Source organism: Pholcus phalangioides, unplaced genomic scaffold (assembly GCF_987345545.1).
Source record: "Pholcus phalangioides strain wild (caught in Gottingen) unplaced genomic scaffold, Ppha-v1.0 ptg000001l_1, whole genome shotgun sequence".
NCBI lineage: Eukaryota > Metazoa > Arthropoda > Arachnida > Araneae > Pholcidae > Pholcus > Pholcus phalangioides.
This window is the reverse complement of record NW_028301594.1, coordinates 26,314,643-26,342,429: the sequence shown is the minus strand read 5'-3', so window position 1 is coordinate 26,342,429 and position 27,787 is coordinate 26,314,643. Positions and strand designations below refer to the sequence as shown.

The 27,787-nt window shown below is 33.0% G+C and overlaps 2 protein-coding genes across 2 annotated transcripts in view; one reads left to right on the top strand and one right to left on the bottom strand.

Moving 5' to 3' along the window:
* The first annotated feature begins 121 nt into the window (after nt 1-121).
* LOC149090212 (josephin-1-like) lies at nt 122-14,552 on the top strand. Its single transcript, XM_089232819.1, has 5 exons — nt 122-508; nt 1,974-2,171; nt 5,052-5,177; nt 7,173-7,347; nt 10,125-14,552. Exons 2-5 carry the CDS (start codon nt 1,975-1,977, stop codon nt 10,416-10,418), a joined length of 792 nt encoding a protein of 263 aa, XP_089088945.1. The 5' UTR covers nt 122-508; nt 1,974; the 3' UTR covers nt 10,419-14,552.
* Nucleotides 14,553-18,304: 3,752 nt separating this feature from the next.
* LOC149090211 (sorting nexin-29-like) overlaps nt 18,305-27,787 on the bottom strand; it is a 30,020-nt gene continuing 20,537 nt past the window's right edge. Inside the window, exons 16-22 of the mRNA XM_089232805.1 lie at nt 27,024-27,124; nt 26,775-26,891; nt 26,174-26,232; nt 25,335-25,431; nt 24,761-24,901; nt 22,333-22,472; nt 18,305-20,780 (exon numbers count right to left, since the gene is read on the bottom strand). Of these exons, the coding sequence (XP_089088931.1) occupies nt 20,648-20,780; nt 22,333-22,472; nt 24,761-24,901; nt 25,335-25,431; nt 26,174-26,232; nt 26,775-26,891; nt 27,024-27,124 (788 nt within the window). The 3' untranslated portion in view covers nt 18,305-20,647. The remainder of the gene's footprint in view (nt 20,781-22,332; nt 22,473-24,760; nt 24,902-25,334; nt 25,432-26,173; nt 26,233-26,774; nt 26,892-27,023; nt 27,125-27,787) is intronic.

Sequence of the window (27,787 nt, the reverse complement as noted above, 5' to 3'; positions counted from 1 at the left end):
CGCCGAACTTTCTTCAAACCAGCGCGATTCGGCAGGAAAACTGCCAATCTGGCAACACTGCCGCAAATGATACCTGACGCATATCTTTTTGTTTACAAACAGTGAGATAAGCTATCCGCTTCAAAGGCGCTGTTGGTGTATTATGTTGTGGTCCACTTATGGTTGTGAAATAATCCGTAGCGTAGAGATAAACATCCAAATAATGTTGAACAAATTTCTTAACAAGCACGAAATTCTTTGAAACTCTCCATGTGTGAAAAAACCACGTGTTTCTCATATGTTCATGTCGAATGTATGATGTTGGTTAGTGGTTTCGTCGCTGTGTTAATCCAAGATGAAGAGCTGTATCCCAATCAATGCTCATTTTTAGTCCACTGATATCGCTCTCTTTAGGACATGATTGAATATTATTTTATTATTGATTATCTATGAGTTTGATTTTTAAGGAGAATGAATTTTAAGTTCCTTGCATTAAAGCGTGTTGAGTGCCCGTGGAAATTTTAGAGAAGTATGTGGTTCATTTTTCAAATTTGTAGCTTGCATTTAAAGCTGTCATTTATATTTGTGAATGTTTGAAGTATGCAAGTGCTTTCATATAATCAATCAAGATTTTCGTTTTGAGATTTCGAAAAAAAGTTATTTTGTGTAAATGAGTTATTATTTTTTTTATTTTGCAAATTTATATTTATTTATTACTATTTTCCTAGCTTGTTCAAAATGAAGGCGACTCATGCCATTGTGAATGATAGTAATTGAGATACTGCCAAAGAATTATCTCTTATCACGACTGGATGAATCTCCAAAAATTTAGATGCCCAACTTAAAATACAGTGGATTCTACTTATAATGTCTTTTAAAATTTAAAAAAAACAACATTGTGAAGGCTCGTTTAAACGCATCAAGTGATTTAGTAGTAACTAAATTTAAAATTGTCAAGCACTTTAAAATGTATGCAGACGTTAAGGGCTGTTAAGTTGTCAAGTGATAGGTGAACAAGTGATTTAGTTGAGAAGTAAATACACCACATTTCATTTTTTCAGTTAAGTAGGTGCATGTGCCAGTGGGCATCATATAAAAATTTTCAAATGAGCATTTGTTAAATCCACTTAATGTGTGGACACTTTTTTGAAAATTTGCAAACTTGAAATTTAGTTAACTACTAAATCATAACATGTGTAAATGGTCCTTAATACATGTGTGAATTAATATTTTCTATTCATATGGGTGAAAAAAATGCATGCGGTCAAAACTTTTACATGTCAGGCAAATACATTTGTCCAGCCCTGTCTCATGATGATAGAGAATTTTTGAACAGCGTTTCCATTTTTTTTAAACTGAAAGGGTCCAAAATCATCTGTTTGAAAATTGTCTCATATATCAAATTATTATAAGGCAGTTGAAGATCTTTGTGGAGCTGTAAAAAATTTTCAACAGCTGTGGAGCTGTAAAAGCACTAAAGAACTTTGTTTGATTCACTTATGCGATTCCCAATAAAGTGAGAAAAAAAATGTACTCACACAAATTACCTGCACTATTTCTGTGATTATTCACCCAGTGTACACCCAGGGCCGCAACTAAAGAGGAGCAGTCAGGTATAGCACATCAGAGGATCCAATTTACCCTCAAATAACATTTTCAATGTTACACTGGAACCAAAAATGTGTTTTTTCTTTGTCTTACAAAATTACTTTGTATTCTTACATTAATACTTTGTATATTACAAAATTCTGTTAGTAGGCCCACAAAATATTTATGGTGTTTCACTTTTCCTAAATGAGGTTTTGTCGTATACCAACAAGAGTTTTCCAATCTTTGATTGCGGACATCATTGAGTTGCATATTTTTTGACTTTTTGATTGAAGAGCAACTTTTTATTTATTTTTGTTTTTCAGTATTTTGTTTTTCATTTTTTGTAGAGAAACATTTGCATCTCACAGACCAGTAACAAATTTGTATATTTTTTCCCTTTAAAGCATGAATAGCTGCCTTCATTTTGTTGAAAATCTCTTTGGAAGAGACCAGAAGAAAAGAGGCAAAAACAAGAACGGGAATGAGCAAAACATATATCATGAGCGTCAGGTGAAAGAGCTGTGTGCTCTACATGCCCTAAATAATTTGTTTCAAGACCGAAATGCCTTCAGCAAGCAAATTTTGGATAATATTTGCCACAGGTTAGAAGCATATTTCATTTTTCACTGATCCGAATTATCTTAAATACCATGTGTATCACTTTTATTATTTTCATGTATAATAGATGTAGGTATTTTGTTTTTCATAAACCTAGTTACTTATTGTAATTTCTTGCATACACAGTTAAACCTGGTTATAATGAAAACTGATACAGTCAAATCTTGTTTTAAAGAATACTGTTATAGTGAAAATCTCGTTTTAACGAACTCTTTTCTAATCCCCCAGATAAGTTTACATAAGAACAACGCAAAAACCTAAAATTCCTTTATAACAAAAACTTGTTATAATGAATTGATTTCTCCTGTCTCTTGGAGTTCGTTATAACAGGATTTGACTTTATTGTGAATTTTCACTTATAACAAAGTTTTTCCATGTCCTGAGAATTTTGTATTGCTTATCTGTGTTATTTTGATTGTTTATAATGAACATTGATTTCATCAAAGTACACCTATAACAAATTATCAACAAGTTTCAAACAAGAATTTTTGAGAATTTCTTTGTATTCTTATGTAAATCTTATGTGAAAATTTACCTTTCTACAATGCTTGGTTACAGCTGAAAATGTTTTTTTTTTTCCCCTGGAAGACATTCTATTCTTGCTTTTTTGGTATTTATTGTAAAATCTTTGTTGCTTACTTTTTTTACTGTTCTTCATTAAGTCCAATTTTCCTTGAAGAAAGTCTTGGGAGAAAGAAGCGAAAGGTTATTTTAATCTTAAGACCATAACCCCCAAAACTCTGCCTTTGTTGCATTTGCCACTAAGGGCATCAGAAATAGGGTGCTGTGGGTGCTCCCCATAATATTTTTTATTGCACAGCATCCCCAGAATTGATTCAGAAATCAAAGTTTCCTACGTAAAACTTGATTCAAGTGCCCACAGGTCTAAAACACTTTCAGTGTCCCTGTTTGCCACTTTTCTTTAGCTAGATTCAAGTGTTGGTTGTGATAGTGTTTGAGTAAAATTCCAGAATGTCCAAGTTCAAAGCGTTTTCAAAATTGATACAAATACAATGCCACAACAGGCAAATTGCCCAACGAGGTGGCTGACTTAAGAACATCATGGATCCTCCGAGCCATTTTTTGGAGGCCCTACCTACTACTGCTACACAACACATGCACCCCGTCCACACCCCCCCCCCCTGCGGAACCCCCAACGAATCGGTACATGCGGGAATGTGCGTGTACGTGTAGTGAAACCTGACGTGAAGTTTTTTTTTGTTTCTATGTAATGCTTCATTATGTGTAGTGCTGCCATCTGCCACCAGTTTTTCTAACTATGAGTGAAGTGTTATGATTGAATGATTGTTGTAGGACTGTTGCTCTCTGTGGCGAGACTTTTTAACGGGGAGATCGGCTCGCATTTGCGCCTTGAAGTTGGGAACCACAGAAAACCAACTTCAGCCGACCACCACTGTGGGGTTCGAACCCGGATCCTCGGATCTCGAGTCCGTCACTATAACCACTCGACCACCACAGCAGCCCCACAGATGCTATACAGTTGACTTGTAAAGTCAAAAATGGACAAAAAAGTGAAGTATCAAAGAAATTTGAGATTACCCGAAGTTCGTTATTTACGATTTTGAAGCTCAAAGAGAGAGAGGAATTGAAGAGAAATTCCAATTGATAGAGAAGAATCTGATGGTGATCTGAACATCTTTAAGAAGAGATTTATAGAAAAGAGCTTTCACTAATACGGAGGCAGCTCTTGCATTGTTTGAAAAAAGAAGGAAATGCTGTATGTATGTTCCACTGACCAGGACCCTACTAAAAGAGAAGATTTTTGTTCACATATTTTAATTCTGGAAAATTTCAATCAAATTTCAATTTTTTTTAAATATACAGGATTAATTTTTATAAAAATTATTTTTAAAGTACTCATATTATAAAAAAAATGGCCATGTGCTTGTAAATAATGTTTTATTTTGCTTAATCATTCCATTTTCCAAGCCAGTGTGGATATAACAAAGTTCGCATATCATGAACAAATTCACTGGATTTTTTGTTTGAACTTCGTTATAAGTATGTCCGACTGTAATGTGCTGTTACAGTACATACAGTAAGTGACGACCAATTATAAAGATGATAATAATCACATTTTGTAAATAAAAAATTTCAATTCTCAATTCTTGTACTCACACCTATTACTCACTGCCTATTAGCTTTAAACTCTAGTTAGCCCTCAATGGCTTAAATACTCAGAGAGTGAAAAAAAGTTCTCTAGATTTCAAAGATTAACAACACAGGTGTATGCTGCATTTATTAGCAAGGTAGGCTACGTACATACTGAAAAAATGTAATAAATTCAAGTTTCAGAACAATTAATGGTGCACACAAATGTTCAAAATGTGAACCGTGTATTATACAGCATATATGAATTCAATATAACAGTTTTTGCCAAACCTTTTGTAACGTGTTTCTGTGAATGCTAGAAATAGCAGTTGTAATATGATCTTTTAAATTGGTGATGGTTATTGGATATCTAGGCATATAAATACACACTTTACACCCCCACAAATATAAATCTTGCATGAATTTCCTATTTGTACGCTCTTACACTCCCACTTTTTGCTCTTAATCACAACTATGGCTATGGACAGTGCATTCAAAACTTGAATATTTGTGTTTTGAAACTTATATCATTCAAATAAATACAGCAACCACTTGTTGCACAATAAATCTGAGGAATTTGTTTTCATTCACATCCAGTTTTATAAAAAAAAACAGCTTACGGTACTATATTTTTTGAAAAGTGAGCATAGACATAATCAAATAATTATTTATACTATAACCGTGTTATTTTGTTTCGCTATGTTTTTTAATATTTTTTCCCTTGAAAGATTTATCTTTTTAATTTTTTTCAGCCTCTCTCCTGACAACCTAGTGAATCCACATAAAAGCATGCTCGGACTTGGAAATTATGATGTGAATGTCTTGATGGCTGCTTTACAACAGAAAGGCTATGCAGCCATGTGGTTTGACAAACGAAAGTATGAGCCTGATAAGGTTTTCGCTGCCATTTCCAATTGAAAGAGAAATTCTCTGAGGCAAAAAGGCTGTTGTCAGTATGGGTTAATTTTGCTCAATGTTTCAGCAACACCAGTGGCATCATCGAAACACATCATAACTTGACGCTAAATTAAATTTGTTTTTGGGCTGTAAATCTTTGGAGGGACTGACAAGTTGAAAAAGCATAAACACTAGCAGCGATCATTGGTTTGTCAGCTGTTAAAAAGTTTTGGATTTCCACCTACGAAACAAATCTTCAAATTTTGTATCAAGTTAAAACACTTCCTGATAAAGTCAATTATTGGTGTTAGAGAAATGTTTAGTAAAATGAATTTATACTGATGACAGTCTTTTGCTCTGAGAACTTTGCTTTCAAACGAAAGTGTTTTTTGTTAAAAATCAGAATAATAAAGATACAAAGGCCGCAACAGGCAAAAAGCCCAACAAGGTGGCTGAAGAAAGATATGACTCATAAAATATTTGGTTGTCAAAATATCTAAAATGATGCAACCCAAAAGGGCTGACACTAATAAAGAATAATAGAAAGGATAGAATATTATTCAGAGTTTTCTTTTTTTTTTTTCATTTTCAATTGTTTACCTCTTTCTAATAATGTTTGGCCAATGATGAAATCTAATTTCCTTGACTATCAAAGTATAAATTTTGTGTTAAAAATTTTATCCAATTATAAATAGAGATGTTTTTTTTCCTCCATGGTCTTTAGTTTTTGGACATGTTGTTACAATTACATGTCATCACAATTTCACTTGCAAAATAGTAATTATAATAAATTACAATAATACTTTGATTTTTACCTGCTTGTAGAAATTGTAAAGCTAGTTAAAAAGTTTTTTTTAACTAGTTACTTTTCTCTTAGAATATAAATTTCTTTTATGATAAATCAGACATCTAATTGGTGCTCATTTAAATGATCACAAGAGCTTGATGGGCATGTCCGATTCCCCTTGAAATCAGACATGCCTATCATGCTAATGTTATTTACATCCCAGTTAAAGCACAGCATTCACATTTTATTATACTGGTGTGAAAACTTTAACCAGCTTAATCAGTAATTTGGTTAAGAAGGCTGTAGATGTCATAGCATGGCTATAGCCAGAGATGTTGTTCAGAGGGGGACCACTGGTGTTTCAGGAATGAGGAGGAACAAAGCCATACAACAATAGACTTGACCATATTATTTATATATCGCTCATGGGCTGCAATAGTGGCAATGAAATTACAAACATTGGTGTTAAAATATTGACTTTGCTATCTTACAGTAATATATTTAACTATTCGACCTACCTCTGTTGCTCCCAGAAGTGAGTTTATTTTAAAGTGTTCACAATAACTCAAAAATATCAGCCCATGAGCAATACAACAGTCATTTCTCACAATTTGAAGAAATTCGGGTCTTCAGGTCACAGTCTCCCCTCCTGCTACAGCCTTGTGTCATAAACATATATTATATCACTAAAAGTACCAAAAAGATATGTTAGAAAGCCTGGCGTAAAATGTTAAACTATACAAATTGAAATCTGATATCTTGTTTGTATCAAAAGGGGAAAAATGGCCAGAGCCCCCATTTTCATGTGTTTTACTCAAGCTCTCAAACATTTTTTTGAACAGTTTTGTAAAATCACATTGAACTACCTCCTTTGAGTTGATTTTCATCAGACAGGTTGCTGTTCGGTTCAGCATACATTAAAATCACTTCTTCTGATGTTGGGTGTGAATGAAAATGGTTGATGGCTCCGAAGAGGTTAAAAACTGACCAGTTTTTCAAATTATTTAAAAAAAAAATTTCCCTACTCAGTAAAATTTTTTTATTGATGCAGAAAAATATTTCTTTTTTTAGTCTTATTTTGCTAAGCTTTGTGGGATTGTGACTTTCACATGCAATCATCTTTTGATATAATAATTAATAATTGTTACTTTCTTTTCCCCTCTTCAATCATGATATTTTGATTCTACAGGGACCCAGGAAATATAGATTTTTCAAAAATTGTTGGTCTGATTTTGAACATTCCAAGTGAAATGAAATTCTTGCCTTTACCACTGAATAGAAAACATTGGATCGCAGTGAAACAAATCGGGAACACTTTCTACAATTTGGATTCAAAATTGGATAGTCCTCATGCAATAGGAAAAGTAAGAAAATTTTATTATGTTCTATTATTGTGTAGAACAGAGGTCTTCAACCTTTCAGACACTAGGCTAAATGGAAACTTCCCACGAAGCCCATGGGCAACCAACTCATGTAATTTTGCGAGTCCCTGTTTAACTTCGGGCCTGATTTAAACAGGGGCAAAAATAATTGAAGACTTATTTACTCCAAAATTGTTTCTTTTATCAATTGTAAATTTTTGTTTAGTTCTGAAATGATTTTTTTCACTATTAAAAAGTTTTTGATTAATTACTGATAAAAATTAATTCTGAGATTATTTTTAATCTAAAATCACTTTAACCTTTTCCAGCCTGGTGTAGGGCCACCTGTTTACATTGTTTTCTATGGGTTTGGGAAAAAATCTGCTCTTCAAAGGATTAAATGATTCTTTAATTACTTATTTTGATAATTCTGTAATCGTTTTTGTTCTCAATATATCATGAAATCATTTCTTTCAATAATTATGCAATTATTCATTTATTGATTGTGAAATAATTCCTATTATAGAAATTACTAAATTATTTCTCATATTGATTTATAAGTTTTTTTTAATCTCACTAATCCTTAAATTGTTTCAAAGTTCCAAAATTATTTCTTTTATCAATTCTGGAATTATTTCTTTCATTTATTCCAAAATTAATGGCTTTTCAATGATTTCAATCATTTTCTGAAAATGCAGCCGCAACAAAAAATCTGAGGCCCAGATCTGGCCCATGCGCCATGCATTGAAGACATCTTGATGGAGGAGAATAAGATATGTTTATCCTGTTGTAAATTTCTGTCTCAGAAAAATTTTGAAATATAGTTTCTGAAAAGCAAATGCCAAATAATTTTATTGTATTTAATATAATGAAGATATTAAATGCATTGGACTCAGAAAATGCATTGCTTTTGGAATAATAATCTGTTGTGCTGGGTTTTTTTTTCTTTTTATTTGCATGAGGACAAGCATCATTTTGATAACAACCTCAAAAATTCATAAATACAGGATCCATTTGTACCAGGTAAAATGCTTTGCCCTCATCCAAACAAAAACAGGCAAAAAGAAAAACTTTCAGCCTCATTATCTGAAAGCAATTTGGTGATCCTTAAATGATGGCTGCTAAAGCTGTTTGTGTTTCACAGAGTGATTCATTTGGGACTTTGCTCCCAAAAAAAGTGTTCTTGTTCCAAGAGGGAAAAACATTTGAAGATAAATTCCAATTCAAAATGACATTAGCATCTGCTTCTGTGTTTCAATTTTTGTTCTTTGTTCATGTGATATCCAACGTAATGAATTTTTCTGATACTGACCAGCGGTTTTAAACACTATACTCTGTTTCCTAATTACTCCCAAATCCAGAATGAACATCAGCACATTTTCAATTTTTTTTGTGATAATACAGTAAAACCTGTCTATAACAATACTGTAGGGACCTAGAAAAATACTATTATAGACAGCTTGAGCATTCACACTATTTCCTATTAAATAGGAATTCAGCCAAGATCAAAGAAAATATTGTTATAGGCAGGTTTATCATTGAACACTGATTTAACTGTACTTTGATGTGATTCTAAGTAAGTAAGATGCTTTGTATTCATATTTCAGCATGAAGTGCTTTTCCCTCTTGAAATAATGTCTTTTGTTTTTCCCCTTTGAATAAACTCCTAAAGTTAATCACCTAGTGTAGTATAGACTATGAATTATTGAGTAATGTTTGGATGACTATGCACTATGCTTCAATTAAATTTCAGGGATCAGTTTTAGACCAGATCTTATTTACTTTGTACACTTATGATATCACTCAGGCTGTGTCACCCATCTCTCTATTACAATTTGCTGATGATGAGAAGTTATTCTTTCCAATAGAAAACAATAGGGGCCCTACAGGAACTGGATGTTGTGAAGATATTTATTATTTGAGATGTTAATTTTTTTTTTTTTAAGGAAGGAAAAACTCATCTCTGCCTCTACCGGGAGACAAACCCGGGTTCCGAGATGAGTTTTTCCTTCCTTAAAAAAAAAAAATTAACATCTCAAATAATAAATATCTTCACAACATCCAGTTCCGTATATCTTGTATTAACAAGTGGAGAGCAACATTCATGTCATAAGTAGATACATGTGTGGATTTAGGTATTGCAATGGGCCGCATCCTGGATTTTACAGAACATTATCATGGCATACTGCAAATGTGATGCACATATGTTGTCATACGCTTTCTGTGTGTACGTTCTGGAATTCTGTTCACAAGTATGGTGTCCTTACAAAATTAAAGACGTAAAGCTCCTCAAAAAGCCATAGAGGTCCTTTACCAAATGGATAGCTGACATGAGTGGCTGGTCTTATTGCAAGAGGCTTGAATTTCTGGGTTCTCTAGAATGGCATAGAATCGCTGCAGATCTGAAAATATGCTACAGACTAGTCCACCGATTGGTTTATCTACCATTGGGAGAACCTCAACCTATGTACGTATCAGTTCCAAATAAGAATACCTATGGCCAGAAGAGATTGCTTTTTCCATAGGTGCAGATACCATATTGCAAGGGATGTCTGCCATCAGAACTTGTATGGGTCTCCTACACATGATTTTCTTCCATTATTGAAGATTTCAACCTTGCTCCATGTGTAAAGTGCTTTCCCTTTTGACTATTTTTATTTATTATTATCATCATTATTACTGTATTTATATTTATTATTGCTTTTCCAGTGTAAGTGCATTTCATGCCTTCTGGGGTTGTCATAAATAAATTCAAATGTTTTCGTTTCTATCATTTCTAGGAAAGTGAACTCTTGAGTTACTTGAGAGAACAGATTCGCTGTAAGGACAGAGAAATCTTTGTTGTGGTATCACAGGAAGTAGAACATGGTTCTCTGTGGAAGAAAGACTCCCGTCTGTCAAGTGAGACTGCTGCAGTTCAAGCAGTGTGTAAAAGTGTTGTGGACAGTACAGTGGCAGTGATTCATTTGAATTCGTGTCGTGAAAGGACGAACACAGCAAACCATAGAAACGCTTCCAAAGATAATAATTGTCAGAGCAATTCTATGGATGTTATTGAGCGACTAGAATATTGACAAGGTTTTTTTTCCATCTTACATGAACATACATGTGCTAATTTTCTTTTCGAGTGCAATATTCAAGCTGTAATCTGCCAATTTTTTTTTTTTTCAAAAATTTATTTTCTCTCAAGTTTAAAAACGATGGCAGTCATCCGTCCATCTATCATGCAGTTTTTGACAAGTATGAATCATTGATATCAGTTAGTTGACACACGTAATCGAAGCAATCATCCTATTGGATGTGCTATATCAGTGATGGGCAAACTTGTTTAGAGGCGGGCTAAAAAACGAAGCAAAAAAATTGACGAGCCAGACATATTCGGACATTGATTCATAATTAGAATTTTTATGCTTAGAAGTGAAGTGGTGGGATATGTTATATGCGTTGAAGACTGTCACGATTTCATTGCAAATGAGAAACAATAGTTTACCCTTTACAACTGTGAAAAAATAAGTATATTTTGATAACTTTATGCATATTTATTGCATGTGTGTTCCATTTTTTGCATATGCAGACGTTTAAATATAGTTTTGAGAATTTTTATTTAAATTCTCAAAACTATATTTCCCATATGCAAAAAAAAACACCCCATAAATGAATTTTTTTTAAACACTGAAATTGAAAATTTTTATACTATTATTTTGAAATCTGTGGCAGGCTGGATAGACACTGTAAGCAGGCCGCAGTTTGCCCATCACACCCTATATCATAGTTATAAATCTCACATAGACATCAACCAGAATTATAATTGCAGTTTTTTAAAGAAGTTATTTGTGTGGAAATGTGGAAACTAATGCAAAATAAAATGATTATATATGTTTAATGTTTTCTAATCATCCTATGGAAATTAACGCTTGTTGGAGATATTACAAATATTTATGAAATATATCAGTGATGACCAAGTTCTGGGGTATCTTGGAACAAGACATAAATGATGCCACAAACTTACAAGGAAAATAAAACATTGTATTTACTCGAATCTAACATGCACCTAGCTCCAAAGCAGAATGTTTTGCATTGTTCTGCAATGAGCCCTCAGCTGACTGGCAATGTTCTGCAGTAAATATTCCCATAATAGTGTATCTTCTACATTTTTCTTAAAATTCCTCCAGGTTGTTCTGAAACTTACGTCACAGTTTTCAGCATATTCTGCTCTGGAGGTTTCTAAGTAGCCTGAATATGTATAGTTTCTTCTTAACAACGGTACAGATTCCAATGTGTATTTATATAAATTTAATTTTTGATGGGGGAAGTAATCATTAGAGTTGACTGAATAACTATTTGTAGCAATATTCAAGTTTTTTTTTTCCTAAACTCAATAATATGCATTATAATTGCTGAATTAAATGACTCACAAATTAATTATGTTCTATGAGCATTGTGATAAGTTGTAATTTTATCAGTCAGTCATACATAAAAATATTTATCCTAAGGAATTGGAAATCTTATTTGTTATGAATATGTATATCATTCTAAAAAATGTCTGAATATCTGTAAACCTGAATACCTGTACTACACAAGAAAAATACTTGTATTTGTAAACTTCCCATTCCAAGCTTTTACCAAGCCATTTTAGTGCATTTCACCATTCATAGTTCTGTAGAACCCAGTTGTGGGAAAATCCTGGGTTCTTGCCAAGTAAAAGTATACTGTACTGAGCATATGCACGATATAAATTTTTACACATCTTTTTTCCAAATTTTCAGGCATGGCTAGACAAGTGCCAGGTCCCCTAGAAAATCTCAGTATTGGCGCATAAAATTTTCTAAATGGGGTTTACTAAATTGAAGTCTAAGGGTGACACAAAAGTTTCTGATTTCATTATGCTGCATCTTTTAACATAGGAAAAGTTATTTAGAACTTTTTTTTTGAGGAAAATACTATGCTTGGTTCCTTATAAATTGGGCAGGTGCCTAAATATTTTTCCGATTTGTCACAATCCCTGATTTTTTTCAGGTACTAAACATGCTATAGCTCACCACTAACGTTGCTGATTTCCATTTAATGGCAGCTAGTGTAGCTTTGAAAAGAATAATATAGCTTACATGCCTAATCTTTTCTGGGTAACAATGCTGGTGAAATATATGGTGTGTGCCACATTTTTCCATTCATACCAAGGGCTTTAAATATTTTGTGTTCTGCAGACCTCTCTTTTTAGAATAATATTCAGTATATTTGTAGTATAATCATAATGAGTTAATTGCTACCTCATCCAAGCTAACAGGATCCCTTCCTGAAATCTTTTCATGGATCTCTGGTTTATACTCTAATATCCAATAAAACTTTGACATAACAAAAGACAGTAAACAATATAGGTTGCAGTGCCATTTAATTGAGTTTTTGTCCCCTTAGACTGCCAAGACAGTAAGTAGAGACCAATTCTGATCAGGATTAATATGGTACCACTCTGTTTAAAAGTCAGTCATTACACTCATATCATGAGCAGTACTAAATTAATGGAAACCTAAGTATTACTTTTAACTGCATATAATTTGCGTAATACAGTATATTTATTGTAACCAGGGCTGCACAACTATACAGGATGATTCCATAATTCCCTTGCTACATTTTACTGACAAGCCATTGATCCTAAAGGCATACTTCCAATTTAAAGTGCATGAAAATAACATGTAGAACTCAGATACGTTATTCATGTTGCAAGGGGTTGTATAGTTATTGAAATGCAAAACATAACTTTTCATATGGACATCCTCAAAAACACAATTAGAAAGTTGTTGCAATGTTTCTCCTGTGTGTGTGTTGCCAACAAAAAGTTCCAAGTTTCTAAGTGCAACATTCACTAAAATATTTGAATTCAAAAATCTGAAAAATCTTGGGAAAGAACAGCATGAGTAAAGGCAAGAAGCGTTGTCCATTAGTTTATGATATTCTTTCCCAGATTTCCTTCAATTCAATTTTTGAATTAAAATATTTCTGTGAACATTATACTTGGAAATGTGGAAATTTTTTTTTGACTTCGGGAGAGACAGAACAACAACTTTCTAGTCGGGTTTTTGAGGACAGGATAGTCTGTATCAAAAGTCAATTTTTGGTCTTTCAATAACTATGACAACTCCTTGCAATATGAATGACATATCTTAGGTCTACACACTTTAGATACTCTTACTGAAAGTATGCCGCTAAGATCAACGGTTAATCAGTAGAATGTGGCAAGGGGAATTATGGAATCCTCCATATACTTAATAAGATGGGGGCCAGCATACATTTTGTCTCTCACCCCCTGTAGCATTGATTGAGCAGTTAATGAATAAATTGGATGCCCTGCCTCATCTGATGTCAAAGACACCTTAAACACTAGTTGTGGCCTGGGTTATTACAGAGAATACAGATAGGTATACAAAAAAAAAAAAACTATCAACACCAGCTATACTCAGGACTTCCATCTTTAGCTGGTGTTTGAACACATAGTTGTGAGTGTGAATCATTCATTTAAATAAAGTTGAAATGAATCATTTGAATTGATTTGTGTTCTCTGGATGTAATTTTTTTCTAATCATGGGTTTTTCGGATATAATTTTTTAGCATGTCAGTAAAAAAAATTAATTTAAGGGAGAATAATCAACTAATTGTGTTCATTTGAACTCGCCATTAATTAATACCGGTAATTTTGTTTCAACTAAACAACTGCAAAAAGAATTAGGTTATTTGAAAAATTTGAGACCCGTGTATGTTTACAGTAAGGTGATTATGTTTAAAATTCAAAGTTGTGTATTGTACATGTAGTTTTTTTTAGTTATTAATATTAGACCACACATTGACTGTTTCAATGGAAATACAGTATGCACGTACAGATTGTTGATTTTAATATGGGTAGAGTAAAATGTGTTCATTGTTGAGATTGTGTCTTTTGAAAATGAAAAGAATGTGTCTGCTGCATAGCTTAGCAACATTTGATAAATATCCTGTGTCCAAATTGCGTGATATTTAACAAGATTTCGTTTTTTATGTAAATATCAATCTTTTTTTTTATGTGTGCCAAAGAAATGATGAATTTCTATCATTTGTTTGTTTTGGACGAAGATTCAATTGATATAGAAAATGCCTAAATATCATGCCAGATTTTTCATGGTTTTTTGATAACATTAAATCTTAACCGCGTGAACATGTACAGTGATGAAAAGAAATTTAAATAAAAAAAATATATGATTATTTATCTGTGTATGGTAATTAATTTTGAGCATAACTAAGAGAGACATTGCAACTTGCCGTTTAAATGGCTTTCCTATGGGGTCATTCCATTCAAGTATTACGTCAGCATCGATAATGGGGAGTATAGCCCTTATCAAGTCGCCTTAGTGGGGAGGGGGTTGAATGATTCTTATGTCATCAACAATTCTTTATAAAAATATGAAATATTCTTGATGGCATCTTAATTGGTGTGCCAAAAAGGAAAAACCTTTTCCTAGTTTGTGGGCACCTGAACTAACATTCTCCCTATTGGTAAGTCCTCTACAGAGCTACTTTAGTGATCTCTATGTTCCGCGGATCCTTCAAGTTATCTGGAAATGTGTCCGGACAGCTTACGTGCTCTGGAACTGTACGTCGCGTCACTCAAGTGATCCGTAATTATGCCGTGGATCACTTAAGTAATCTGGGAATGTGGTGGGGTAACTTGAGTGATGAAGAACTGCACTGTGGTCCTCTTAAGTGCTCTAAAACTGTGCCATGTGTGACTCAAGGGATAAATGTGTCACGGACAGCTTAAGTGTTCTGGAACTGTGTCGCGGGTCACTTAAAGGATCTGTAAATGTGTCGCTTAGTTCATTTTTACAAAATTAAGTTTGAGGTTGTGGGCCACATTTGATCCACTGCCATGGGCTTAGAGGGTGGATCGCAATGAATTTCTTAGAAATAAATTTTGAGTTCTAACGGCCGCGTATTCACCAACTGTTTAAACTACAATCGCAGGTTAAAGGATTACTGATCGACACGGATTGGTGAAAATCCTCAATTTATAACCAATCCGTTTCGATCTTTTTCAACAATCCTTTCACCAGTGTTTGTAGTTTAAACTGTGTTGGTGAATACGGCCGTAAGTCTTCAAATAGTATTAAAATTAACAGAAATGTATTATAATAACATATAAACGTATTTTCTTCAGAAAATTTTAATTTTTTTTTTCCTTAAAAAAAGTAAATTTTTTATTATCTGGGGGAGGGGCTTCCCGCTTACGTCTCTGATCCGAGAGCTGATGAGGAGGGTTAGGGTTTTTCTGCCGGGGGTCAAAAATGGCCAAAAATTTGCTGACGTAATACTTGCACTGCCCAAAGCATCTGGCTTTTTAACATGGAAGAAAAACTTTTATTTTAATAGTTCCCCTCTAAGGCCGGGATTACCCAATAAAAGTTTTGTAAAAGCTCTTTGATTAAACTCGAAAAATTCAACCAATAAGATTGTGCAACCAATAGGTTGCATTTAGTCGAATGTAACCTATGAGCTTTATTGGTTGGATTTTTTAAGTTTAATAAGAGGGATTTTATCATACTTTTATAGTGTAATACCGGCCTAAGACTAGTAACATCTAAGGGAGTAACTAATTATTAGCTTATGTGCATTAACTTTGATTCCACTGATGCAAATCCCAAAATGTACCATGTTATACAGAGACATCTAAAAAGGCTGTTGCACAGTTTGGATTGTACGCATGCAGTTTGGAGAAAGGTAATAAAGCGTCTTTATTCGACACAAAGACACACAAGCCGGCTGGAAGTATTGTCGTGCTTCATCTGTAGTATCAAAGGAGTGTGATTGGGTTAGTAATAAAAACTCTGGAGTGTTTAATAGGTTCAGCAGGAGCATTGGAAGCAGGGCCGCAACTAGATGCTTGGTCAGCCGGGGCAAGCACGCATTTTGGCGCCCCCTCATAATGTTGAAGGAGAGGTTAGAGTGAAATTTGCGCCCCCTCTAGTCCGGGGCACCAGACCCATCTGCACCCCCCCCCCCCCCCAGTTGCGGCCCTGATCGGAAGTGTTTCGAATCTGTGAGTACTTGTCTTGGGCTTTATGTAGGAAATTTTTATTGTTTAATCAATTCTGGGTTGCTCGGATCAAATCACCGTGGGTGCTTAAGCACCCTGTCTCCGATGCAGCTGAAGTTCAGTATGTTTAGCTCCAGAACAATAGTGTTTCTATCCACTGTCTATTCAAGCAGTCTTCCTTTGCTATCCATTTCAAAATGTCTGAACGTTTCTCCCTTGTTGGCTAGATGTATACTCCCATCCCGTCATCAGCGCCTTCAGGGGCTGCTAATTCAAAAATTCTTAAAGATGATGATGCATGACTGTTATTTGGATACTTTTATATATATTTAAGTATGTCCAGACCCTCAAGACAGGGAAGGAGGCGAATTTCGTCCTTTAATTTCTGCTTCAAAATTACAAGGGGGCGCCAAAATGCGTGCTTGCCCCGGCTGACCAAGCATATTAGTTACGGCCTTGAGTATGCCTCTAGGACCAATGATTCACCAGTAAAATGCCGTACATGCTGTTAGCTATTCATTTAACATTCAAAACTCTTGCATTTAATTTTGAATAATTCATGAGCAATGCGTGCATTTCTTTTCTCAGTATGCGGAAACTCCCCTTCTTCGTAAATATAGTAGAATTTCTATTATATTCGTAGAATTTATATTAATTTCGGTCAATTGTCGGGGCCCTGAGGCAGTTTCCCAGTTGCCCAGCCTAGTTACAGCTCTGCTAGGGAGGCTTGAAAACTTCGAAATTTCCCAATCATTCTCTCATATATTCCAGAAGACGAATATACAATGTATGAATTCTAAATTTTGACAATTTTTAGAACTGAACTTTAGAAAAAAGATAAGGCTTTTTTTCTCAATCTATTTCCTCATTTAGTACAGTACCGGCATTAGAAATATTTTATTTCATGAACAGAGAGTTCCTACATAAAAACATTTAAGAGCACAAAGGCCTGAAAATTTATGATGTAGGCTATGATGTTGCTGGCAGCCCCGATAGTTCATTCTCTGATAAGAAAATGTGTTTGCCAACTATTAAATAAATTATATCTGAGGTTTAGACAGATTGCAGCTAGCGTTGCTAATATTCGACAACCTATACAAGGGCATCTTTTTAAATTTCAAGTTTGAATATTCAAGTATTGATATTACAATCTTGGATATTATTTGTGGCAAGAAAACCTTGGTTTTAAACAAGTAATAAGATCGGAGTGCTCATATATATAATGAACCCACTTAAAGCGTTTTTCAAAATTTTGTCATAAAAAACGTTGTAGGCGGGAAAACGCTTTAAATGGGAAATTTCAAGTGTTGGTAAAAGTTAGAATTATGAAAATAAGTCCAACTCAGCGAGCACTTTCCAAGTGGGAACGTTAAACGGAATGCACTTTTTTTGTGAATCCCAGTACTTGATTCTTTTTATTACTATTATTTACATTAGTTGTGTAAAAATAACAATAAAAGATTCGAAAAATGACCAAAGTTATCAAATTGTAACATATCTTTGATAAAGATGATGAAATACAGAAAAAATATGGCTGTTCAATATGATTCAAGCACTGATGAAGTGTGAGCAGGTGGACCACGCTAATTATTATTAGTCATTTATAAATTTTGTCAAATTGATTAAAACGCAATTTCCTCTCAATATATCGTGTTTGATAACGATCTCAACTATTAACATGTTCCTGAAATAATGAAAAAATAAATGTAATAAAATGAGTTCTTCCTGAACAATTTTTTCCCTTCAGTTTGGGAGTGAGTGCATAAAATTTTTTTTTGCACCGGGCCGCAAAATTCCTAAGCCCGGCCCTTCATGATGGCACATTTCTCTGGTACCTTGAGAGTATCATTATATAGGTGTTTCACTGTATATATACAACATGAATAAACTGAAGCATAAAACTTTTTACACGCTGTATATCTTCCTCTTTATTAGGCCATTCTATATATCTCAACTGTTCTACAGTTTATAAATATGTAAAATCTGCCTGAAAGCATGAAAATTGTAAAAAAAAATTTGTTGAGCACACAATCAAGACTAATTTGGATTCTACTGAATTTGAAAAATTTAAGTCATATAACAAATATTATCATGTTACTGTGCATTTTCAGTTAAAATATCGACTATGATATCAAAAACATGACTGAATTTTTTTTTTTGTGCCTCTTGCGTAACAAGCCCAGTAATTTATTATTATTATTTTTAATCAATAAAAATAAATAAAATAGCATGAAATACTTTTTGAGATTAGCTTTAAATGAATTGTTAAATATCACAATTGCTCAGAAGCATTACATTACATGAATAATATACATTATGCAATCATTTGTGTAAGCACCATTTAAAAAGAAAGAGAAATTATAAAAAAACAAAATCAAAAGATTAAGTTTTGAGAAAAGCCATAGAAAACAAGTGATAAAAAGTACGAGTGAAATCATATAATCAAGATTTTATCTAAAACCTAATTTATGCATGCTTATATAATGCCCAACAAAAATTTACATTATAACATAAGAATGGAGTCTAAACATATTATATTGTATCATTCAAACATAAATAAAATCATTAAAAAAACTGTACAGGTATAAATTTGTACTTACTGAAGAACCATATATGGTGTCCACACCACACATGCTACACATTATCCTTGAGTGATTAGTTGAGCTGTCATATAAGAAGAGCAGGACAGCAGACTACAATGATTTATGACAAGCAACAAAATGGCTACTAGCGAGGATCCATTTGCATTGTACATCAGAGATTGATTGATTGATGACCGCTCATGCCCAGAGCTGTTGTGCAAGACAACTTCCTCTCTGTACATCAGAGAGACTTAACATATGCCCCACGAGTCTTATATGGTAGAAGGTTATAACAATGTGGTCGCAACAAGTTTATGATGTGGCATAAAAGAAAAGCAACAGAATGGGGTCTTTATTTAACAACTCTCAGACAAATCGGAGCATGTATGGTGTGAAATTATCCACCTTTATAAAGATCTTTTTTTGCAAGATTTCCTTATCAGATTTTTTTTTATCTGAGACATAAGACCATCAAAAGAAAAAAAAAACAAATGTCTTTTACATAATAATGCAATTCCATATTTTTTTCTCTTTCATATCAACAGTGCAGAGCCATATTAACACCTCAAAACTATTAAGAAAATAATCTATTTTTGTTATCCTCTCCAATAAAATAAATTGTTCTGTCAATAGACTTTATCTGCATAAAACATTCTCTACAAAAGACAGGCAATCTGTCTACTGATCATATTCAATAGTTTTTGTCAATAATAACCATAAAGTATAATTTTTACACATTTGGGGGAAAAATATTTACACTTGATTGAGATTCAATTTTTTTTTTCCAGTGCATCTGTTTCTTCTTTTAGTATATACATCATGAGCCTTTATTCCGAAAAAAAAAAACATAACTATTTCATATTATCAATTATCTTTTCAAAGTCATTTGAGATATTTTTTGTGTGGTTTTCATTTAATTTTATGAAAGCAACTCAAAGTTTCTGTATCTAAACAAATACAACATTAACATATAAAACAACATATATATGTACATATATATAATTAATTCAAAGTCACATACAAAATATGGTGCAATTTAAATATGCAACCACTGGTCGTTTGGTCATAACAGTTTAATCTTGTTAAGACGAACTCCCTTAATATGAATTAAATATTTTTCACATTGTACTAAAATCAAATTGCTGTTTTATTGATTGGCATAAAATTCCATTCATAGGTAATAATATTGGTTTTTTTCCCCCTCAACTTCGTCTTAACAAGGTTTGACTAAACATATAGCCTCCTTAATACCGGTCTTAAATATATATATAGTATAATAAATATACATGCACGTAACTTATGATGGAATAACAAAATAAAGTTGGAAAATAAAGAGCGAGACAAAGCAAAAAACTGATCAATAACAAACTGCATTGAATTTAGAAGGCAGTGTGAAATTTTACCCCAATAAGCTGTTATTAATAAGTACTTCTGGGGAAAAAAAGTGTATCATCACAGTCATAAAAACAAAATCTATGGAATGACTCAGGGTTCTGTTTTATAATTAACAACACCATATATATATATATATATATATACACAATCTTTTGCACTTATCCCGATCAATACCTGTACATATGCAAAGGTCAATACTTTAAGAAAAGGGGAGGGGAGTTAGAAAACTCAACGCTTACAAACAATTTACAATAAAACAACATAATTATCAAAGCCCTGTGTAGTGCTGAACTGGTTGCTGTTGCTGCTGACTTGTGGGACTGGAGCTCAAGCTAGGTAAACATAATCGACTGCTGCCACCAGAGACAGTGCCTTGTCTTCGTCTTTCATATCCATGATCTCTACAAAATAAAATAAACTGTCAAGATCTAAAATTTAAAAAAAAAATTATCGTAATTAAATTTAACATAATTCAAGTAAGTGATAATTGTTAAAAATACAATTTACTATGCAAGTCAAAAATTTAATATAATCTTTGATTAGATGTGTTTGTTGGAATTGTATACAGAGTTCGGCCAAAGCAATAAAGCCAACTGTAAGATGAAAAAATAGGCATGCTCCACAGCACCCATGTAACATGTAAGTAGATAGTTTAGGTATTAACCATAGACAACCATATGTTTGAAATCTTGTCTGGAATCACCAAAAGTCTAATGTTACATTCCTCATCATAAATGTCTATTGACACTATGACACACACACAAATTCCCATGACCCATTTCAGACTGGAAAATACATTTTTTGGGATTTTCAAGATGTGTTTTAGCATTTTTTATAAATAATGCAACTCAAAAAATACATTAAAAACATAAATGTCAGCAAATCTTTATTTTTTTCAAATTTTCAATTTTTATTTATTTATTTTTGTGAAGAAATAATTTACTTCATTTAAACTTTTCAGCCAAGTTGGTATATTCATATAGTACATAGTTTCAGTATTTTAATTCAAGCTCTGTGCAGTGGAATCTTATCACAACGACACCCGACAACAATGACAAATCCCTCTACAATGATACTTTTTCAAATCGCCCAGTTGAAAACCCCTAAGTTCATCTTCACCAAATCTAACAATATTCACTAATTTTAAATAAAATTTTACACAATCGGCTTAACTCCCTGAGGTAAAAAAAATAATTCTACAGTGAGTAAAAGCAACCACCATATTTGTGCATGCAGGATCTGAGAAAGGGTATAAATAGTACCAATATTTTTCCACGAGATTGTGAAATTGCTAAAATGGTGTTCTTGAATATCTCGCTTGAAATTAACTTCAGTATATTTTTGAACTCGTCACCTGCTTCTATTTTACTGAGAAAGTCTAATAACAATATTTGTTGCACCTGATGACCAAAAGTGTTAATGAATGTCTGTGTTGCTACTTTCTGTGCAATACATCAAAGTATAATGAGGCAAAATATAGAATCAAATTTTATTAATCAACTAATCGATTATCATTTTTGTGGGAAATAAATTCTTATAAATCCATTTTCTGATGGTATTAACAATGCTGATTTAGATAAGATTTAGCATAAATGTTTTGGAATGTGATGATAATGCTGTCCCTTGATACAATGATACAATTCCATTACAATGATATTTTTCTTGGTCTGCAGAGTATCGTTGTGTTGGAATTTCACTATATATTGATGGACCCTGTTTTAAATGCATTTGTGAGAAACCACAAAAAACCTACTACAGTTGATAAACATACTAAAACCTCTAGGATGAAAACCTGGTGACTGGTATGCGAAGCCGTCATGAAATGCACAAAAAGAAAACATTGGAAAAAAGAAAACAACAAATAAAAGAAAACAGAATTAAAGAGAATCTGGTAATTTTAAAAATATGACATTACTAAAATAAAAACTTCTCAAAAATTAGAAATAAACTAACCCAAAGAATGGCATGTGAGAAATAAATGTCTCTTTATCTGGTGCATTTCCAAGTTCAGCATTGTTCTGTAGCAACCAGTTTAGAACACAACGAAGGTAATGCTGCAATCTCCGTCTCCTTTGTTCAACAACTTTGGCATCCTGGGTAATCAGCAAAAAAAAAAAAAAAAAAAAAAAAAAATCTCTTCAAATGAAACGAAACTAAAAAAACCATGCAGTCTTGGGAGAAAATTAATTTCATTTTCATAGCGAAATCTGAAGAAGTGAATAAATATAAATTACTACGAGGAAATATAAATCACCATGCACACATCAAGAATACATAAAAAATAGAATAATGTTTTAGGAGACAGAGCTAACATGACAGCTAATATAGTGCACATTAATTTATGTTTCTGACAATTAGTAACTGATAATTAAGTATTGCTGACATAAAACTTTTATCCATAAAGTTTGCAAACATTTAATAACCAAATACAGAAATCAAATTCTTCGCAATTTCATGAATGAATTGGTGAATGCAGAAAGGGCCTTAGTACCTTTATTCAATATTCAGTCGGTCATGTTTTTATGAACCAGTCCTCTAGTCATGGACAATATGCCCTTTCCTTGAATACCGTTCCCATTTAAAATCGTTCAATCTTATGAACTAACTAGGTATAATACCCGGCGCTGCCAGGGTTTCCTTCAATGAGGCTTTTTGAATCACATGATAACTCCCTCTTTCTTTGAGGGACATACAAACAGTGTCTAAGTTAACCAATATGGAGCCTTTCTGCGCAACTCATGAAAGAAACAAATCTGGATTTAAAGAAATGTAGAAATTAATATACAGGGTGTTTCAAAAAGAATCATTCAATTTAAAAAATCATAACTCATCACCATCATCATCAACAACAACCATTTTCAGTCCACTGCTGGATGAAGGTCTCTAAATTTTTCCATTTTGCTCTGTCTGATGCTTTAGCCATCCAGTTGACTCCAGTCACTTTTCTGATCTCCTCAATCCATCTTGCGTGGAGATGCCTTCTCGGACGTTTAACACCACAGGGGTACCAGTCGCATTCCTAAACGATGGATCGGCCATACGGGACCTGACGATTCAGTTAAGCATCACTGGCCTCCAGTTTTTTGCCCATTTGGGGCATTTGCTTTGCTCTGATGAAATTTTAAAGTAGCCTATTGTTCAAGTCTTTGGTATATCTGCAAAATTTGGCGATGATCGATCTAAAATTGTACATTTGTATAGAGAACATATGCACGCATGCACATGCACACACAAACAATCAATTATATATATATTATTTAAATATGCTTGAGCTTGTAAAAAAGTATTTATCATGAAATTTTCTACAACATATTTTTACAGGGTGCATAGGAAAGTCACTTTATCCTGGAATTACTCACGAACTGAAAGCTTCTAGCTTTGAAAGCTTCCTAAGAAACAGAGGTTCACTCCTAGTCCATAGAAATGGCTCTTAAAAAAGGATTTATTACAACAAAATAGTCTAATTTTATTAGTGCTGAATGATATTTCAGACAATAAATCTGAGCCTGAGGAAACTTATGATGCAAATTCGACAATGAAAATCATGATTTTCTACTATATTTATCCGAAAGAGAAAGTATTAATTCCGGAAGTGATTGGTCCGAAACAGATAATACTGACAAAAAAGAAAGACAAAGATGTATTTTTTTAAAATTGTGTGTTCTTTATAAGTTAATTTGTAGTATGAAATTTTAATAGTGCCCTAGTTTATCCTTGATAGTGCAAATTTACAGTGCCATAATAGAATATGTTATTCATAGCATTGTGAACAACTAAATAAAGTGAATAAAAAAGAGTGTGACATACATATAAAAATGTGTATGTCATCAAAATGGAGCAATGTTATGTAAATGCAATGTTTATATACCTTTTTTCATGTTAAATCTTATCCACAGTTGCCAATAATTTTCCATATTTATAATTGGAAAGTCATTTTATGGACACCCTGTATGCATAAGAAAACGCAAATTTCTTAAAAATCAACAAATTAGCCATGTGGGATAATGCTTGTTATTTTTTATTGTAGAAATTTGGTGTGATTAAATATACTGCATTTGAAAAGAAGCAGCAATTAAAATGACTGCCAGCAGCCCTTTTAGGCATATCGTATAGTCTGGCCCTTCCAGTGTTAAATATATGTATACGTTACAAAGCCTTCAATATGACTGACTAAAAGCTTTAGAGAGATAGAGCCAATACACTAGTACATTTTTGTTTTCAATTTGAAAAGCTTTAATATCTGAAAACTCGTTTGAGAGAATCAGTATGATCAATTGTTATAGATTGCGGGGGGGGGGGGGGGGGGGGTATTGAAACGAAGATTTCAATAATGCACAATGCATTACTCATGAAAAAGAAAGATTCACTTAAACTTGAATACTTTTTTCCCAATAGTCTTTTTCGGAGGGAAATCAAAAGTGCCGACAATGGGATCTTTCTTCTTAAGCATCTTGTGGAGGGCATAAAATTGAGCATAACGACGATAGATATTCCACTCATCATCCCTTATTCTCACGTATATCTGAAAAAATAGAGAGGAATAATATTACACAACAATTAAAAAAAAAAAGATTAAAATTTTCATGTTTCAATGAATTTTCTTCCTATTGAGAACCAGTTTTTCCCCCAATATGTTTTATCAATATTAAACATGAATTCCATCGACTTCCCGTGGAAACGAAATTTTAAATTCATTTTTGCTTTATGACTGTTTTTGTTTTAATGGTGGAATAAAAAAAACCAAAAAAAACATGAATAATTTTTTATGGCAAATTTGATTTAAGTTTTTAATATTATTTTTATCTACTTAAAATAAAAACCAAATGTGTGCACATATAAGCCAAATCAATGATTATTCAATCTCAAAATTACAGCTAAAAACTAATTCATGATTATTCTATGGAGTGATCATGAAAAAAAAAGTTATGGAATAATTCATGAAATTATTGTGTTACCTGATAAACATGATGACTATCAGCAGCACGACCTGTAAGGAATGCGGATGGAATCCAGACATTGATCAAGGGGCGCAAAGGAGTTGTCTGTGAAGACCTATATTAGAAAAAAAATATTCAAATAGGCTGACTTTTTCAATTCTAGATTGAATAAAAAAAGAAAGATCAAAATCTTGTTTATTTAACTCTTTAAGTGGTTTTATAAATTTCATTGATCTACATCATAACTGGCACAGTGGGAAGAACGAAATCCTTAGTACAATGCCACATCCTTTCCAGGAAAAAGACTTTTTCTAATTTCGTGCAGGTGATGGTGGTTTCCCCTCCAATGTCGAGAATGAGAAAAAAACAAGAAATACTCTTTTTCCTATTGTTCAGACTGTACGCATATTCCTATACTACCCCGCAAGGAAAGGGAAAAAGAGGATACATTTAATGTCTCTCACCTTGAGCAGCAAAACTTTTGTAAGTATTCTTGGCATTTCCCATCAGTAAGAAACATATATATTTGTTTTAATGTTATTTTATCCCATTGAAATAAAAACTAAATACGCATAATCTATGGCACACAATATATTCTAATGAGCCATTTCAATCTCTTTCAATAATCAAGATCTGTTATTTTTGAATTTAAAAAAATTATTTGGAAAACAAAAACATTTTAAACAACTGAAATTTAGTGAAGAAAAATGATTATAATTTATGGATTGCAATTAGTAACAGTTAGAATGTTTTGAGCTATACTTCTAAGAAATGTATTTGCAGACAAAGTTGTGTAATTAGAAAATAATATAGAAAACATAAAAAAAATGAAAGTTATTCTATGATAATCAACTTACGCATCATAATCAGATGTGATACTAACGTCATCATCAGATGTCTGATTGTCATCGGGTAACTAAAGTTATGGGGGAAAATAATGATATATCACTCATATGATATCATTTGAAATTCAAAAATCATCAATCATACATAAGCAAAAAATCCTATGAGAAAATCACAAGAATTAAAAGGTCAGACCAGGTGAAAGAGATAACTAAATAAAGAAAAAGTGGAAAATAAGCAACAGTATTAAATGTATTGAAGAAAAAGTAGGGAATATTCGCCAAACAAACAGCAGACATTGGTTTTATGTACTAATTTAAATTTTCACAGCAAGGAAAATTAATTGAATATCTAGATAAGTTTTAGTATTTTAGCATTGCTGCAAATATTTGATCAAAGCATACTATTCGATTGATTCAGTTTATGGCAAAACATTAAGAACCTACAACATTGTGCACAAACCTCAAAGAAATGTGTCTGAGAGTTTTTTGTAATATTAGATTTTACAAATATGAACTTCTAGTACATCTTTGAAAAAAAATTTTCCTCACGTAATTTTGGAATTAAAAAAGTTCCCATTAATTTACTTAATAAGCAGAAAACATTTAAACTTACAGGTCCTCTTAGATCAACCAACTCTTCTCTAAGCCTCCGAATGGTAACCTCACGTTGTAATAGCAGCCTGTGAAGTCGCTCATTGAACTCCATAAGTTCCCCATGCATTTCTGCAACCTAAACATATTTGAAGTTTTTGAACATAAAGAAAATAATGCGTGTCAATTACAATTGCATCCCATATTTTACCATTATTTTCAAAACAAAAATTAATATTCACCTTGGATATTAATATTCAAATATAAGTACCTGGACAAGTTTTTTTTCATATTCACTTGCTTCATATTGATGATCAATATAGATCTTTGGTTCAGGAATAGCTGGCTGGATCTCCCCTACAACTGCTGCTACTGCATAGATCAAGAGAAAAAATCCAGTTAAAAAAAATTCATTTTTGTACAGCACTGATAAATTTATTCATGTTCAAAAACATTAAAAAAAAATTACAACAGGAGTCTCAAATACCAGATCACAAGGGGAAAAAGTTACGTGTAGTGTGATATTTAAAATATTGAAGACAACGGGTGCCTAAAGGGTTTTAGACATGTGAATGCTCTTATTGAGCTTTATGTAAGAAATTTTGTTTCCCGAATAAGGCATCAGCACCCCTGGCTCTTATATCAGTAGGAAAAAAGTAAGATAGTCATGGGGAAAAAGATGCATTCAAGTGTGTGATGAGTGAATCCTGAATCCAGTGATCCTGATGAGTGTGTGATGTCACTCAGCTATTCATATGAAGGTTTTAACAGCTGCCTGATGCAAAGATGAATTCAGGGAAAAAAAAAGAAATTTTAACTGCTCTTGTGGGGAAATGAAAATACATCCGCTCACTTAGCGGATGAACATGCTAGGCCATGCGTGCTGAATGTCGATGTACATGGACAAGCTCTAAGGAAAGATTGAGGTTCGCTGCCCTTGTAGCATAGTGAGCCCGCTCATCCGGTAAGCGACATGTCTTATATCCCTCTTTGGGACAGAGTGGGAGCCATATTCTGGTTTGGTGGTAAGTAAGA

Excerpts from the sequence above, each read along its gene's own strand:
- LOC149090212 (XM_089232819.1), top strand. The coding sequence starts at position 1,975 with ATGAATAGCTGCCTTCATTTTGTTGAAAATCTCTTTGGAAGAGACCAG. Across the intron at positions 2,172-5,051 it reads TTGGATAATATTTGCCACAG|CCTCTCTCCTGACAACCTAG; the intron begins GTTAGAAGCATA and ends AATTTTTTTCAG. Across the intron at positions 5,178-7,172 it reads ATGTGGTTTGACAAACGAAA|GGACCCAGGAAATATAGATT; the intron begins GTATGAGCCTGA and ends TTGATTCTACAG.